The sequence below is a fragment of the Passer domesticus genome, chromosome 15 (assembly GCF_036417665.1).
Source record: "Passer domesticus isolate bPasDom1 chromosome 15, bPasDom1.hap1, whole genome shotgun sequence".
In the NCBI taxonomy this organism is placed as follows: domain Eukaryota; kingdom Metazoa; phylum Chordata; class Aves; order Passeriformes; family Passeridae; genus Passer; species Passer domesticus.
In genome coordinates, this window is record NC_087488.1 from 851,506 (window position 1) to 866,642 (window position 15,137).

Sequence of the window (15,137 nt, forward strand, 5' to 3'; positions counted from 1 at the left end):
GAACTGCAAAAGTGCAGGCAAGGCATGAAGCTACTACATAAAGTATAAAAAGAAAGAGAAAAAAGGGCACAAAAAGACAAACATTTACTTTTTGAAAGCATTTTCCAAATAAACCTAATGCAGAGAAGAGAATGGATATTTTTATAATGATCTTTGGTCACTACACTGAAGTGCTGCATTTGAAACAACACTCAACATCACAGAGGCCTCATGTTTGCTGTCCTAAGTTCTGGATCAGATGTAAGTACCAGGATGAACAGCCATTGATGACACTGCACAGCTGCACCAACAGTGATTTGCAAGGGAAAAACTACAAACACTTTCCATGCTATTTTAATCATTGGGTACAGGTGAAACATTCAGAGACTTGGTGCAGGCACCTCTGACCACTATGTATATTCCCTTCTCTCTGTGGTACATGAATACAAATTTTAGTAGAACCAAGGCTACTATTTCCATTTTACTTGCCCTCTGCTCTGACATTAAGTGGCACACACTATACTCATCTCCAAAGCTAGTAGCTCCTTTATTACTCAAAAGATATAAAGAGCAATGGCAATCTAATTTTCCCACATGATAACTCTCAGACTAAGTACACTTAGGACACCTGCATCATCACAGATGAACTGCCCAACTGGCAAAGAGAACCCTGAAGAAAGACGAAGGGGCTAGGATGCTGCTCATCTATTTCCCTATTCTGAGCACCACAACCAGTTCTCCATTACCTAAGCCGTGGGTTCTGGGCAAGACTCTGTACTCGAGCCCATGCATGGTTATTCCGTGGCTGCAACTCCACAGGGACCTTGAGGGGAAGTCGTACTGGCTTTTGGTCCTCTTCATCACTCACACCTGAATGGAGATGAAGCACAAAGGGTCAAAGCAAGGACAACTCAGTCACAACACTGTATGTTCAGTTACACAATACAAAAAATCAGGCACCACCAACCACCTACAGACAACTCAGGCAGCTCAGCTTCACCAATGGAGCCAGCTTCCTTAATTACCTTTTGTTTCAGTGTGTTCTTATCCTTGGACACTATAGAGGTACTGGGGATTCCAGTTGAGCAAGCAGTGTCAAAAATCAGATGTCTGGAAACTTTTGAGCAAGTACAGTATTTCAGACCTTTGAACAGCCTGATTCTACTTACTTGGGAACAAGGAAGTAAACAAAAAACCCAAAATGAAATCATACACAGCTGAATAGGAGAAAGTAAAAAATTTGAAAATGTTCAATGCTAAACACTATACTACTACTGATTCACTAGTACCTTCACATACAGTGAAAGCAGCAGTAAACTGGTCTGGTGTGGGTATTTCCTTTCCAAGTTAGCTGCTAACGTAACTGTGTGAGTCCTGAAGTTACTGGAGTTACATGAGCAAACAGGCCAAGACAGAATACTATGCCCACGACAAACATGCAACAGCTCAAATTTCCCTGCCAGTGATGGACACACCAGAACAAGCCTGCTCACTTTCGACACTTCCAGCCATCTTCTATAACACCCTCATGTTCCAGCATCTTTTACTCACCATCTGGATCACAGAGTTTCTTCAAAGCCCTGCACATGGGAGCTTTGATACGCAGGTTTCTGCCTTTGTAACGAACAGTTGTAGCCCTGGATATATGGAAAGAGAAGTACTTAGAGGAACCAGTAATAACAGTATGTGAATACACACCTATCCATCTTGGGCCCTGTCCTCTTCACCATCTTCACTTGGACACAGGACTGGAAGAGATACTAAGCAAGTCTGCAGACGATACAAAATTGGGAGAAGCTGTGGACTCCCCTGAAGGCAGGGAGGCCCTGCAGAGAGAGCTCAACAAATTAGAGGACTGGGCAATCACCAACCACGTGAAGTTCAACAAGAGAAAGTACTGGATTGTGCACCTGGGATGGGACAACCTTGGATGTATGGACAGACTGGGGAATGAGATGCTGGAGAGCAGTGCTGCAGAAAGGACCTGGGGGTCCTGGTCGAGGGCCAGTTGGAAAACTAGGCCCCTGCAAGTCCTCAGAGCCCCAGTGAGTCACCAGTGCCTTAGAGCCAAGAAGGAAATCCTTGTTCTGGGGGCACCAGGTCCAGCATTGCCAGCCGGGCCAGGGAGGGGATTGTCCTGCTCTCCTTTGCACTGGAGTGGCCTCACCTTGAGTGCTGTGTGCAGTTTTGGTGACTACCATATAATAAAGATATTAAACTATTAGAGAATGTCCAAAGGAGGGCAATGAAAATGGTGAAGGGGAAAGCTATATGAGGCCTGGCTGAGGGCACTGGGTCTGTTCAGCCTGGAGAAAAGGAGACTGAGGGAAGACCTCCCTGCAGTTGCAACTTCCTCATGAGGGAGAGAGAAGGGGCAGACACCAATTTTTTCTCTGCTGGTTACCAGTGACAGGACTCAAGAAAATGGCCTGAAGTTGTGTCAGAGCAGGTGTAGGTTAGATATAAGAAAAAGCTTCTTCCCTCAGAGTGCTTGGGCACTGAACAGGCTCCCCAGGGCAGTGGTCATAGCACCAACCCTGACAGAGATCAAGAGGACAATGCTCTCAGGCACAGTGTGACTGACTCTTGGGGATGGTGCTGTGCAGGGCTGGAAGTTGACCTTGATGATCCCTGTCCCTTCCAACTCAGCTTATTCTGTGATTCTGTGATCAGGGACAGAGAGCAAAACACCATCATGACTACAGGAATGAATACAGAAATGTAAGGGTCTGTGCAAGTTCATGGAGCATTCAGTCTTTCTTATCACCTTATTTTTCATTGTGGAAGCACTACTCTTGTGACTCTCCTCTTCCAGACTTTCATTAAACACTTGGTTGTCCACCCAAGGAGGGACTTCTGTTTTATGAGTGGACCAGAATCATATTATTTTGGTTCAAGAGTACCCTCACAAGACAGCTGCTTCATAAAAGACAAGTGGTTTCTTGTCTTCCCTTTATATTTATGACTCTTAATTATAGGAAGAAAGAGTCTGAAGTCTTTGCAGTCGTTCATTTGGAAATATGATCACCATATCTAGTGCAGGCATGAGGTCTAAGAGCTTGTGCAAAAACCTAAACAAAGTAACTTTTTACAGTATGGTTTCACTGGTTTAGTTTCGATATCACTTTAGCATTTTCAAAGATCCTTAAAAGTCAGAGGTAATTTTTGTTTTCACAGGAAAATTTGCAAAAGGGCAGCAGAAGTGCAGGCAGACCTGAGAAGATGGAGCTAATGGGGTGAGCAACTCAAAAGTTTCAGTTACTGAACTGTGAATTTCTATAGATTTGGAATATTGCTGGGCTGGAAGGGCAGATTTCTTTTTGACTTAATTCTTGGAAACAAGAATTGTTTGAAGACAGTTGGTCCCACCAAGTCTAACAGTGTAAAGTCTCTGTCGGAGTCTTCCAGTGTAAAGACTCTTAGAGAAGGACACAGAAACCCTTGCAGATATCTAATCAATAAGTGAAGGTAAGGACAAAAGTTAAAACCTCCTCCTGGGCACCTCAGCCTCAGCATGAGACTCCACATGCTCTTGTATTTATCCTTATATTAAAGTGTAGATATGATTTTATCAGAAAATCAGCATTTTGTACAATGATCCTCTTCCCTATTTGCAATCTGTTTTAACACAGCCAATTCTTTTCACTACTTGTGCAAGGTGAGTCTCTCCCCCTTGATTTTAGCTAATGCAATTCTTATCAAATTCAAATGCCCTTGAAGTATGTGAGTGAAGAGTCAGAAATAGCATTATTATTATTATCATCATCATCATTATTATCTTGACAGTTATAATAGTACAAGTAAGAAAGGGTTTGGGGAGAGAAACATTTTTTATATTAACTGATATTACTACATAAACCAATAGAGTTTTGTAGAACTTATTTCACCACATGAGTGGAAAGTTATTGAAAAAAGGGCCTGCTGCTCAGAAGGCCCAGAAGGTTTGATCTGCCTAAAACAGCTGAGCTAATTGATCTAAGAAGAAAGTTCATTTTTCATATTTCCTATTTCTGTTCAAGAGCCCAGCCAGCTGGTCATAAAGCATTTATTGTTGAGTCAGGCTTCCTGGTAGTTGTTCGTGCTCCATTTGACAGCCACCTGCGCAAGTGGACCTTGGGCTGTAGGTATCCACCATCTGTTACCATGGAGTAGCTTATAAATGAACATGGATCAGCATCACAAACTCCTGACTGCATCTCTATCTGTGCTTCAAAGGGCAGAGAGATAAGAAAAAAACAACCTACCCACCAAAACCTAAGATAAAAGCCAGAAAAGAAGCGTGAAAAATGTAAGTATATTATGGAAAAGATATTATTTGAAAAAGAAAACAAAACCCAAAAACCAAACAAAACAACAAAACACTAGGAGGAAAACCACATTGGAGGAAACCAAACAACTGCAAACCTATTGATACCTATATGGGGAAGCAGGAACTACTGCCTTCCCCGAGTATAAGGGGAAATGGCACAATTCAGAAGTCAGCAAGCAAAGTACACAATTCAGTAAACGAAGAAACATTTACTTTAACATTTTGTCATAAATGTGACAAAACATTAAAGACTTCCCATGCAAGTCTTCACCCTGCCACTACACAGCACTTTTCCACAACAACAATGATCAATGTTATTTTCATGGTTCCATCACACATGCTTTAGAATATCCCAGCTCCCCACATTCAGGTGTTCTGCTTCCCCTAATTCCTTTTCCACTAAGTACACTTAGCTTCAAGCAATCTAGGACAGAGTCTAAAAAATGCCTTGCTATCAAACTAATATAAAAGCAGATATATTTAGACACCATGATTTTCTAATTGAAATCTGTAGCTGGGAGGCTGGAAGAAGACTATTTCTACAAATTTAGGGGAGAGCACAGTAGAACAGTCAGTCTGCAAGAAAACTACTTTTAGCTTCAAAATCCCTATTTTCTTCTGTTACCTAGATTCTGGATATCTCCAAATGCAGAAAAGGGTAAGTCTTAGAAAAAGTCACTCACTGACTATGCATTCAGAATTACCAGTCTGACTTGACACCAAGAGCATAACCTGCCTACTTAAAATGGTTTGGTTTATATACTGCTTTTTTCAGTATACTAAAATGGTTTGGTTTATATATTATTTTTTTCAGTATGAACTGTTATTTTATGATCAAGATTTTTAGAGAGTTACAGATTTCCCCTCAGCATGCCAAAGAGCTTTCCCAAGGAACTGGAGGACAGTGAAGAATCACTCCTATCCCACATAAAGTACATTCAGAATCTGAACCAGACAGAACAACTAATGCCTGTTAATGGTTTCTGTTTTTCTTACCTTGTGTTATAAAGAGCCTCTCAGGCTGGGGGGTAAAACAACATATGCTACAAGACATTGAAGAGTGCTCTGCTTAACTGGTGCACCATTACAATACTTCTTCAATTAGGTGTTTCTTGTGGTTTGGATTTTTTTTTTTTTTAAACTTACCCAAAATTCCTACATATTTACAAAGACATGGAGAAAATATTTGTATTTGTTCATATGTAGTTTTTTATTAAATGTAAAGAGTGTTGCAAAACCTAAGTTAAATAAAAATGCTTCCCTCCTAAAAATGAAACAAAATAATAAACCTTCAGTTTAAGTTTATTTAAATTAGTTACTGAGCAGTTCTGCTATATCATTATAAACCTTTTTTTCTGTTATACATCCTAAGCAATGACATAATAAATCTGTAGTAAAATTAAAATGCTGTAATAAAAATCTTAGCACAAAGGACTGGACAGAGAGTGGTCCTGTCTTTCAGCAGCTGGAACAGGCCAGTGTTGTTCTGACTATACTGAACTTCTCAGAACAGTTACAGAAGCTGACAGAATAATTTTTAGCTCCCCCTTGCATTCATAAAGATGTAAACTGTGATCTATTTTCTGCAAGATTCCCCATTTATTCAACAACTCCTGTACCAGTGGCTGTTGACTAGCCTCATTTGCCTGTTTCTGACATTCTGAAGACAAGTAGAGAGATGTACAACAGCCAAACAGGGATGTGTCACACAGAGACTTTGCCAGTACTTAGCAGGGTCGGCCGACTGGAGTTGTCAGGCACTCCTTAGTATCCATGACCTGGGTTATAAGCTCAACTACAAAGTTTTTAAGTATGGTTTTCTTATGAGTCGCTGACAGGGTCATTTGTTTTTCCACACTCCATGAGATTAGTACAGAAACCAGAGATGCAAAACAAGCACTGCATTAGGGCACATAACTCCAGGGTCAGGATCGTGCTGCAAATAAATTGCCAGGTAGCTCCTCACAACCTTCCTTGACTCTTCTTACCAATTAAATAAAGAGAATGTTTACCTACTTAAGGAGCAGATCATCAGAATAATGCATGCTCTCATTCCCCATTTTTAATCATTTTGGTTTCACTTTCTTTCACAGCTTACCTCAGTGACAAGCTTTACAAAGTGCATTGTATTCAGGAGTGTCACACTTGAAAGAAACATGTTAGGAACTGGAGAAAGAACTGATTACAAACAGGGATGAGGCTCATAGAATTGTACCATCACCGAGGAAGATGAGAAGTTGAACCAACTAAGGTACACGTAAACATGTTTGCTTCTGGGAGCTATGAGGCTGCCTATGCAAAAGCAACTAATTCTGAACTGGTTAATGTTATGTACACCCTAATTTTGGCATAGAAGACTAGCATTAATACTTTCAAATGCAAAGACTACTCTTCTCAAAATGGCTTGCTTGTTACAAGACTGGCTTTCATGAAGTAAACACCTGGACTTCACAGAAATCACTAGCCCTCATTAACAATTAATTAGAAGAACTAAAGCCTGAATCATGCAAAGTGATAGACTGATACTACAGCTCACTAAACATCATCAGGCTCATTTGTTATGCTTTAGCCTCTTTGGATAACCCAGTACAAGAAAAGCGCTCTAGTATAGCACAGAGTGACTAAACACACTGCTGATACTCTGAACCATAGAGATATTCAGGAAACTACACATGAAGGCTCATCCCAGTTCCACTTTTACTGGTAACTCCAATTTAAAGAAGTAATTTGCTTTAAGAATAATGCCGTTAAACATTTTCCCAATTGTACAAAACCCAAACCACATGAGAATTTCTCTTCTAATTTAAAACCTTGCAGTTAACAGAAGAATAAACAAGTGATTCAAGCATCACAATGAAGACCATCAACACAAGCACACTGTACAAACAGCATCTCCCAGGAGAGGAAAGATTGTTCAACTCCTAAGAAACTGATTTGGAAACTCCATTTGAGAACACGAGAAAGGTACAAACACCAAGTATCCATATTTTGCAAGGTAAACTCAAAAGACTACAGCTGCTGAGGGGGCAAACTCCTGCTCCTGTCTACAGTCAAGTTTACTTCATCAATTACCTGTCTACTACAGTGAACACCCTAAAAGCAAGAAAGTAAAAGGTAAAAGCAGACCTGTAACAGACAGAAAAGAATGATTTTTCAAATCACTATTAAAGATGGGGTTAAGGACACATCAATGCCTCCTAAGTAATCACATGCCTTGCTCTTTGAAAGAGATTTCACTTTAAAACACATAAATTCTAAAAGCGGAACTACTTTGGAAAAATTTACACACAAATCAGGCATGCCCTCATTTATAATAATACACAACTTCTAACCCCTTCTGCATTCGAATCACAGACTGCACCCCCAAATCCCACAATACTCTTTAGAAGTGAAAGAGAATGTTCGTTCTTAACGTCAAGGAGATGCAAAAGTCGCTGGAGGGCTAAGGTCTCCAATGTGCTGAAGGGTCATTTCTGGTCTGAAAGTCAGGACTTGTGAGCCCTGCTGATGGTAGAATGGTTTAGATATGAACCCTCACTGCAAGAAGGACATTAAGGGGCTGGAATGTGTGCAGAGATGGGACTGGAGATAGGGAAAGGTCTGGAGCACAAGTCTGATGAGGAGCAGCTGAAGGAGCTGGGGGCGGGGGCTCAGCCTGGAGAAAACAAGGCTCAGGTGGAACCCTCTGGATCTCCACAACTCCCTGACAGGAGGGTGCAGCCAAGTGGGGGTCCGGCTCGGCTCCCCGGAACAAGGGACAGAACAAGAGGAAACAGCCTCAGGTTGTGCCAGGGGAGGTTTAGATGGGATTCTGGGAAAATTTCTGCACTGAAAGTGTGGCCAGGCAGTGGAACAGGCTGCCCAGGGCAGTGGTGGAGTGACCATCCCTGAAGAGATTTAAAAGACCTATGTATGTGGCACTTGGGGACAGGAGTTAGTGGTGGCAGGGCTGAGGTAATGGTTGGACTTGATGATCTTGGATTCCAACCTAAATAACTCTATGAATTCCCTGAGTGAATCTACATGGTTAAGTGCTGTTGCTTCTGTAAAGAATTCTCATTTAATTATTTTATTAAACTTAACCCATAATTTCTTCTTATTATCAATTAATGGCTTCATGGAAAAGGGGAGAAATATCCTAATACAAAACAAACTAAGAATGGAAAACATCAAACTTCAGCTCTTGAAAATTAAAAAATGCCCCAAACTTTGGATGACCAATACAACATCCAATTGAACAACAGTTTAATGAGTTTTAAGAATAAGTTCTTACTTACCCAGCTTGAATGAGCTCATTGAGTTTAGCTGCGTTCTTGTCATCCATACCTTTCCAGTAAATGAGATAACACAGTGAATTAGGATTTACACTGTTAAACCCATGGCCTCTCTGTGTCCTGTTGGGTTTTCAAAGCTATTACATTTTATTCTCACATAGGATTAACACGCATAAACGTGCTGTAACATAGCTCTTCTATAAAGTTTGTGTTTTCACAACATGCAAGCTTTACATGATCCTTTCCACAAAAATTACTTTTTACACATGGATTAAATAACCCTAGGTACTACAGCCTTTAGGTACTACAGCCATCTTTGAACATTGGGCTTTCATCTGACAAAAAAAAAAGTAAAGCTTCTTTCTGCTCAATCTCTGTTACTAACGCAGCAAGGCAGAATGAAACAGCACCCTAGTGCTTAAAGAGTAAATAAAAATTATAAAATGCATATGCAACCCTCACTTTTTCGTATGTATTACAGAGGATGTTTTTAAACAGACATTTTGGTAACTTGATTTATATGACAGTTAGGCTCAGATCTATTCACTGAATAATCAACCTCCCTCTGGCAATGCTAAAAGTATTTCTGGAGGGCTTTCATGTCTCAATAGCTCTCGGTAAGTCTTCTCTATTTCTGTGACTGTGAATACCACAAGAGGAAAAAAAAATAGGCGGGGGGGGGAGGAAGAAACTGCTTTCCATGGCTACAGAGCAGACCTGTCATAAATGGTTGTACAGTCTTGCATCTTGAGTACGTTTGGTCTTGGAGACAAAAATTTTCTAAGTAACAGTGAGTAAAGTATGTAGCCAAGTCCCAAAGTCTAAAAAGACAGAAGCACAGAGGTTGCAGGTGTTGTTATGGTGACTGTGTGAAATCTTACTCCCAGTCATAGCAAGAAGGGTCTGCTTGTAAAAGAGGTGTGGGTATAGGAAAGAAACACCAACACTGATCCCTCCTGACAGTGCAGTGTGCCTTGCTTCTGCATCTGCTTTGTCATCAAACAGCTCAAAATTGCTCTTCCAAGTTGAGCACTGCTTCTCCAATTAACACACTGGAGATCTTTAAACAAACAGAATAAAGTCAGTATGAACATTCAAAACAGTCTCATTCATTACCTGTTATGACAGCAATTGCAGGTAAGGGAATAACATAGCAAAAAACCTTTCCCAAAATCCCACAATCCTTTTAGGAATTGTACATGTTCACTCGTGAACACTTTCATGTCCATTTCACCTTACAACTAGTATGACTTCACAAAGAAGTGAAGGTATTTTGATGGTTTTCCACGTCTCACGAATTAAACAAAGCAGGTAGAAGGTGCACTATGATGTAACACTGACTGTGCAAAAAGTCTGGGGACAAATGAAAAAACACATGGATAAAAAAGTGTATGCACATGAACTGGCACATGTTTTTCTGCCCATTCTTCAAGGCAGTCATGTCACAACTCTCTCTGGTCTGGAAGCCATGAAAACCACAGGAACCATGTCCTGGGGGCTCATCCCCCCAGTGTGGACAGTAGGGTAAGGTAGGGATCCTCTATTCTACTCAGGTAAGTTTCCACTTGCAGCTCTGGGAGTCCCAGCATATGAAATACTTAAAGAAGGCTTAAAAAAAAAACAACCAAGGAAAGACTTTTCAGCAGGGCCTGGAGGGACAGGACAAAGGTTGATGGTTTTAAACCACAGGAGGGGAGATGTAAACCACATATAATGAAAACATTTTTTATTATGAGTGTGGGGAGACTCTGGCACAGGGTGCCCAAAGAAGCTGAGGGTGGCCCATCCCTGGAAATGTTCAAGGCCAGGTTGGATAGGGGTTGGAGCAACTTGGTCTAGTGGAAAGTACCCCTGCCCATGGCAGGGGGTGGGGATACAATGGTCTTTAAGGTCCCTTCCAATTCAAACCACTCTGTAGCTCTGTGAGCATAAGCTCAGGTATGTTGCTAATGCAATTAATCAACTGCCAGCAAACAGCGGAGCATTGTTATGGCACATACTCCTCCATCTCCACTCATCAATATGGACAAAACTGGACTCTGGGACTGACAAGGTGAGAACCCATCTTGCTTAGCCAGTGAAGTTATTTCCAATTCTGGTTTGTGCCTTTTCATCTTCAGGGTACAGTGAGCAAACATCCCAGATTTTGACTGCATGGGCATAAATAATTGTGGGTATAAGTAGTATCATTTACACCCTTAATTGCTTAGGTTTCAATAATAACAGAATAGATCATTTAAGCTTTGTATACGTTTTCCTGTCACCTGTGGGCAACACATGCACAGCATTTTGCAGCCAGATAAAACTAAAGAAATCTATCAAAGTGGACTAATGCAACAGACTAAGAAGGTCTGTTAAAATTAAAATGCATTTAATATAGAAATAACACCACAGACTACAGCAAGAGTCAAGAACTTAGAAGTGGAACTGAACTAGACACTGCCAACCTCAAGGGTAGTAACTTCTGATTCTGTAATGTAAAAATAACCTGAAGTCATTCATACTCACATCCCCCGATCTTTTTCCTTAGTTCTCCATAGCAGATTAAGCCATACAGCTCCAGGGAAGATTTTTTCAGTCCTTGAGAAAACACTAGAAAGCAGAAAAGTTGTCAGTGAGATGCAGGTTGCAGATACACACAGCTATATTGCAGATGCTCATTTCAACACTAAAAAGGAGAGGATTTGTATTTTCAATGAGGAGACAAATCACAAAGGCAAAATTCATTCTGGCTCAAGAAACACTATAATGGGATTGGTTCACCAACTTCCTTTTTATGGCACTTTTTAGATTACAGGAAAACAAAGCAATCTCCATGGAATTTAAACAAATACACAACTGCTCAATATGCAAAATAAAGCTAATTCATAATAAAGCTAGGTCTAGTATCAACTGTTTAAGAATTCTAAAGGAAGTGTCCAGATGCCCCCAAGCAAATGCATACAGAACACTTTTACATGAAAATTCAGATTTCTAGATGACAGATTTTTTGTGCGCACAAACACACCATAAGAGATTTGACAAATTCTATATTCTAAATTTTTACAACAAAAATTGCTGGCATTTTATTCAACTTTGTGAGGGCTTTTTTTTATCCTTTCTTTTCAACACACAAGATGCGGACATTACTGCTAATAGATCTAAAGATCAATGATAGCAAGGACAGTCTTGTGATTTACAAACCAAGTAAAAATATTTATTTTTGTCTATTCATCAAAACTTTAGGTCTCTTAGATCTCAAAATCCAAGCACACATATTTCTACTAATACTAAACCTAATCAAACTACTGCACTGATTGTTAAAATTCCTTCAGACAATGAGACTTCAAAGATACAGATACATAACTGATTTTTATTTTAAAAATTCTTCCATACTGTGTTCACTGCAACACTGGCTTTTAAATAAAATACTAATGGCTTCATCTTAAACTGCTACCTTGTTTTGAAAAAAGGAACTCCCAAATACACCCTGTGCCAGGTTGTTTAGATACTCAAGTCCTCCTTTAGGTAACCTAAGCTCAGGAAAACAAAAGTTCATAAAGAACTACATATTCGTAGTATAGTATGTACTATCGCACATAGTATGATACTAAGCGTATCGTACGCTAGCTTTGCGTTCCTTCAGCTTTTTTCTTGCCATATCCATTTCTCCTTAATGACTTAAAATTAAAAATAATGAGTTATTAAAAGTAAGTGAGGTTTAGCAAGACCAAATGCTGGGTCCTGCACTTTGGTCAAAACTCCCTGCAGCACTATGGCCTGGGGACAGAGTGGCTGGGTAACAGCCAAGCAGAAAGGGACCTGAGGGTGCTGACTGACAGCTGACTGAACATGAGCCGGCAGTATTATTAAACCCATTTCAAACTTCTTTAAAGTGGGAGCAAAGATGTCACCATTTACACTTGCATCAGACTCTTATCTGTTTCTACCTTCCCTCAAGAATTGCAAAGTGGCACTGGGTCAGTGTGCTTGATGGGAGCCATGCCTGATTAATGTTAAGGCAGTTCTTGAAGGTGTGTTCCTGAGAATACAAAAACATTTTCTTGAACCTGGTTTTCCCCCCAGTATTAACAGCAGGATCTGCATTTACTATGGTGTGGTGAATTCACAGAATAGTAGTGATATAAACAGCAGGTTTTGAAAAGCATTTTTCACAAAACACGAACCTTGATAGGGCCATGCTAACGAAAATAAGAAGTGAGACACTGTGAACTCCCCATTCCTCCTCAGAATTTATTTCCTCACTTCTAAAAGGCAGGACTCCAACCCTTACACCAAGCCCATTTTGGTGCATACTAACCATTGTCAAAGTCAATGTACTTGGAGATCTTGTGCCAGGTGCGGTAGTAGAAGTGCCGGACCTGCTCCTTGTTCTTCACCATGCTTGCTGGTTTGCCTTTCTTCTTGTATTTCAGGGCAATGTTGTTCTGGATAGCTTCAAAATCTTTCCCATGCTGAAAAAAGAATAAGTCAAATAGAAATACTCAAATCCAAACTTGGATCTTGTTGTAAGTCAAGTCAAACAATGTGAGGGGCTTTGGGATTCTTAGGGGGAAACTGAACTTCAGTGGTCATAAACAAGAACTCGACTGTGAAAGAATAACATTGGCTTCCTTTGTTTTATATAAAATGTAATATGGATACCAAATTAATTACTTTCCAATTTCTTTAACTGTTTCAAAATAAAAACAGTAACTTGCTAGCAAATTTTAAAAATCATCCAACTTTACTTACAAATGTGTTAAGTAGCAGGATTGAAAACACTGATTTTCCCCCATGAGCATTCTTTACTTTCCTCTGCATTCCCCCCACCATTTCTGACTAGAGTAAATGAAAAACATACTATATTTACCACCTGCAGTTTTATTTACAGTACATTTCATATTACTGTTACTAGGAGTAAAAAATTTGAGTTTCAAAAGATTTGATTTTATACACATTAACTGCTGCTATGACAAAATTTTTGTATTCAGAAAAGGCTGGAACTGATTTCAATACAAAGTATGAAAACCCCTTCTGAAAGGCAGTGCCACAAAATGAATGGTAGACGGGATTGAACAAACTGAATCTCAGATCCACCTTAAAAGAAATTTAAAAATTTTTTTCTTACTATTAAAAAAAAAGTCAGTGAAATGGCTTAAAAACTACTTGCTTCTCAGGAATATTACTCAATTCAGAGGAGTTAAAAAAAAGAAAACACTGTTTATGTGTTCCTTTTGTCCACGAAACATATGTATGTGATACCATACCTATGGTAACAAAAAATAATTCAAAAAGATGCACATGTACAAAGAAAACTCCTTATCACTGCTTTTGTTTTTACATTTGGCACATAGTTTCAAAACAGACGTGTTGAAATAATCACAGGAACAGGACAAGCAGGAATCCATCATATACATCATAAGGGACAGAAGATAAGATGATGTAACTTTTTGTTGTCTCTCAGCCCAAGGACTGAACTGGGTCTAGCCTCATCAGGGCCAAAGATTAAACATAATTCTCTTTAGAACAGAGCAACTTTTCTTGTTTGGTATTATTACAGAGCAAGTGTGTTGCTTTTGAAAGTTCAGAGGGGGACATTATGTAATTATTTCTCATTTGATGTAGAACCATAATTAAGTAAGAACTGAACTTGCTATAAACATTTATTAATAAAACTCAGAAATCTTTCCTGTGTATTTAAAGAAAAAACCCAAGAAACTTGACACTTTTGACACATGGCTTTGACTGACAGCTGTTTTACAGCCCCATGTATGACCCTACAAATGCTCATCCGTAAGTGGCCTTCTGCTCCTGCCAATCTCACCCTAATCAACTTTCTTTAGGAATATCCAGACTCTAACCCAAGCCATCTATGTCTTATTTTCTTCTACATGTACCTCATACAGTCCCTCAAAGAAAGTATTCTTGTCCTCTGTGCTCCATGACTCCCACTGCCGTCGGACTTTCTTCCCTTCTTCCTTCTCTCCTGCCGAGGAACCCAGGTTCCTTGCTGCTGATTTTGAATTCCCAGCAGGATTGCTGGGAGGAATTCCTGATGTGCCACCAGGTGCAGTTCCTCCATTATCTGCTGCTGTAAAAAACCATGACCAGAGTAAACATCAAACCAACAGGAGGACTCATGGATAGAGGTAAGGGAGTAACTCAGAATTTTCTCCCTTTTCACTTGAAATACAATGGGCAAATAATGAGGTTCATTTTATAGGAATAAAATCTCAAAGCACCAAAATCTTAAAGCACAAAAAGGGGAAGATTTCAATGGCTTAATTTTTTATTTCCAGAAGTAACACAGATAAGCAGGAATGTACCACAGCATCCTCTACCAGATAACCCTTGCTGATGCTTATATGCTGGTAAGCTCTGCAGCCAGGGGGAACTCCTGAGCAGGGAGCTGACCAATGGAGCAAAGTGATGTCCATGAGGAAAACAGGCAGAACGGTGACATCCCTGTCTTTGGTTTGATCCTGCTGCCTCCAGAATGACTGTGGAAAGGCAAGGATTGAGAGACGTCGACTTTAGTTCATCACACAATGATAGATCAGCATTTCCACTATCTGAACAACAGTGTATGATCC

At 39.9% G+C, this 15,137-nt stretch overlaps 1 protein-coding gene across 6 annotated transcripts in view; it reads right to left on the reverse strand.

Annotated features, from left to right (window-relative positions):
• The window catches only part of CRAMP1 (cramped chromatin regulator homolog 1), a 48,059-nt gene that overhangs the window by 21,503 nt on the left and 11,419 nt on the right, over nucleotides 1-15,137 (reverse strand). For 5 of the 6 annotated variants that reach the window (XR_010348016.1, XM_064390141.1, XM_064390139.1 and 2 more), the window contains exons 3-8: nucleotides 14,442-14,635; nucleotides 12,863-13,016; nucleotides 11,071-11,154; nucleotides 8,566-8,614; nucleotides 1,531-1,616; nucleotides 726-849 (exon numbers count right to left, since the gene is read on the reverse strand). Coding sequence is in view for 5 of the 6 variants with exons in the window: in XM_064390141.1 (XP_064246211.1) it covers nucleotides 726-849; nucleotides 1,531-1,616; nucleotides 8,566-8,614; nucleotides 11,071-11,154; nucleotides 12,863-13,016; nucleotides 14,442-14,635 (691 nt within the window). In the remaining variant the exon portion in view is untranslated. The remainder of the gene's footprint in view (nucleotides 1-725; nucleotides 850-1,530; nucleotides 1,617-8,565; nucleotides 8,615-11,070; nucleotides 11,155-12,862; nucleotides 13,017-14,441; nucleotides 14,636-15,137) is intronic. The other variant, XM_064390140.1, reaches the window with a different exon arrangement.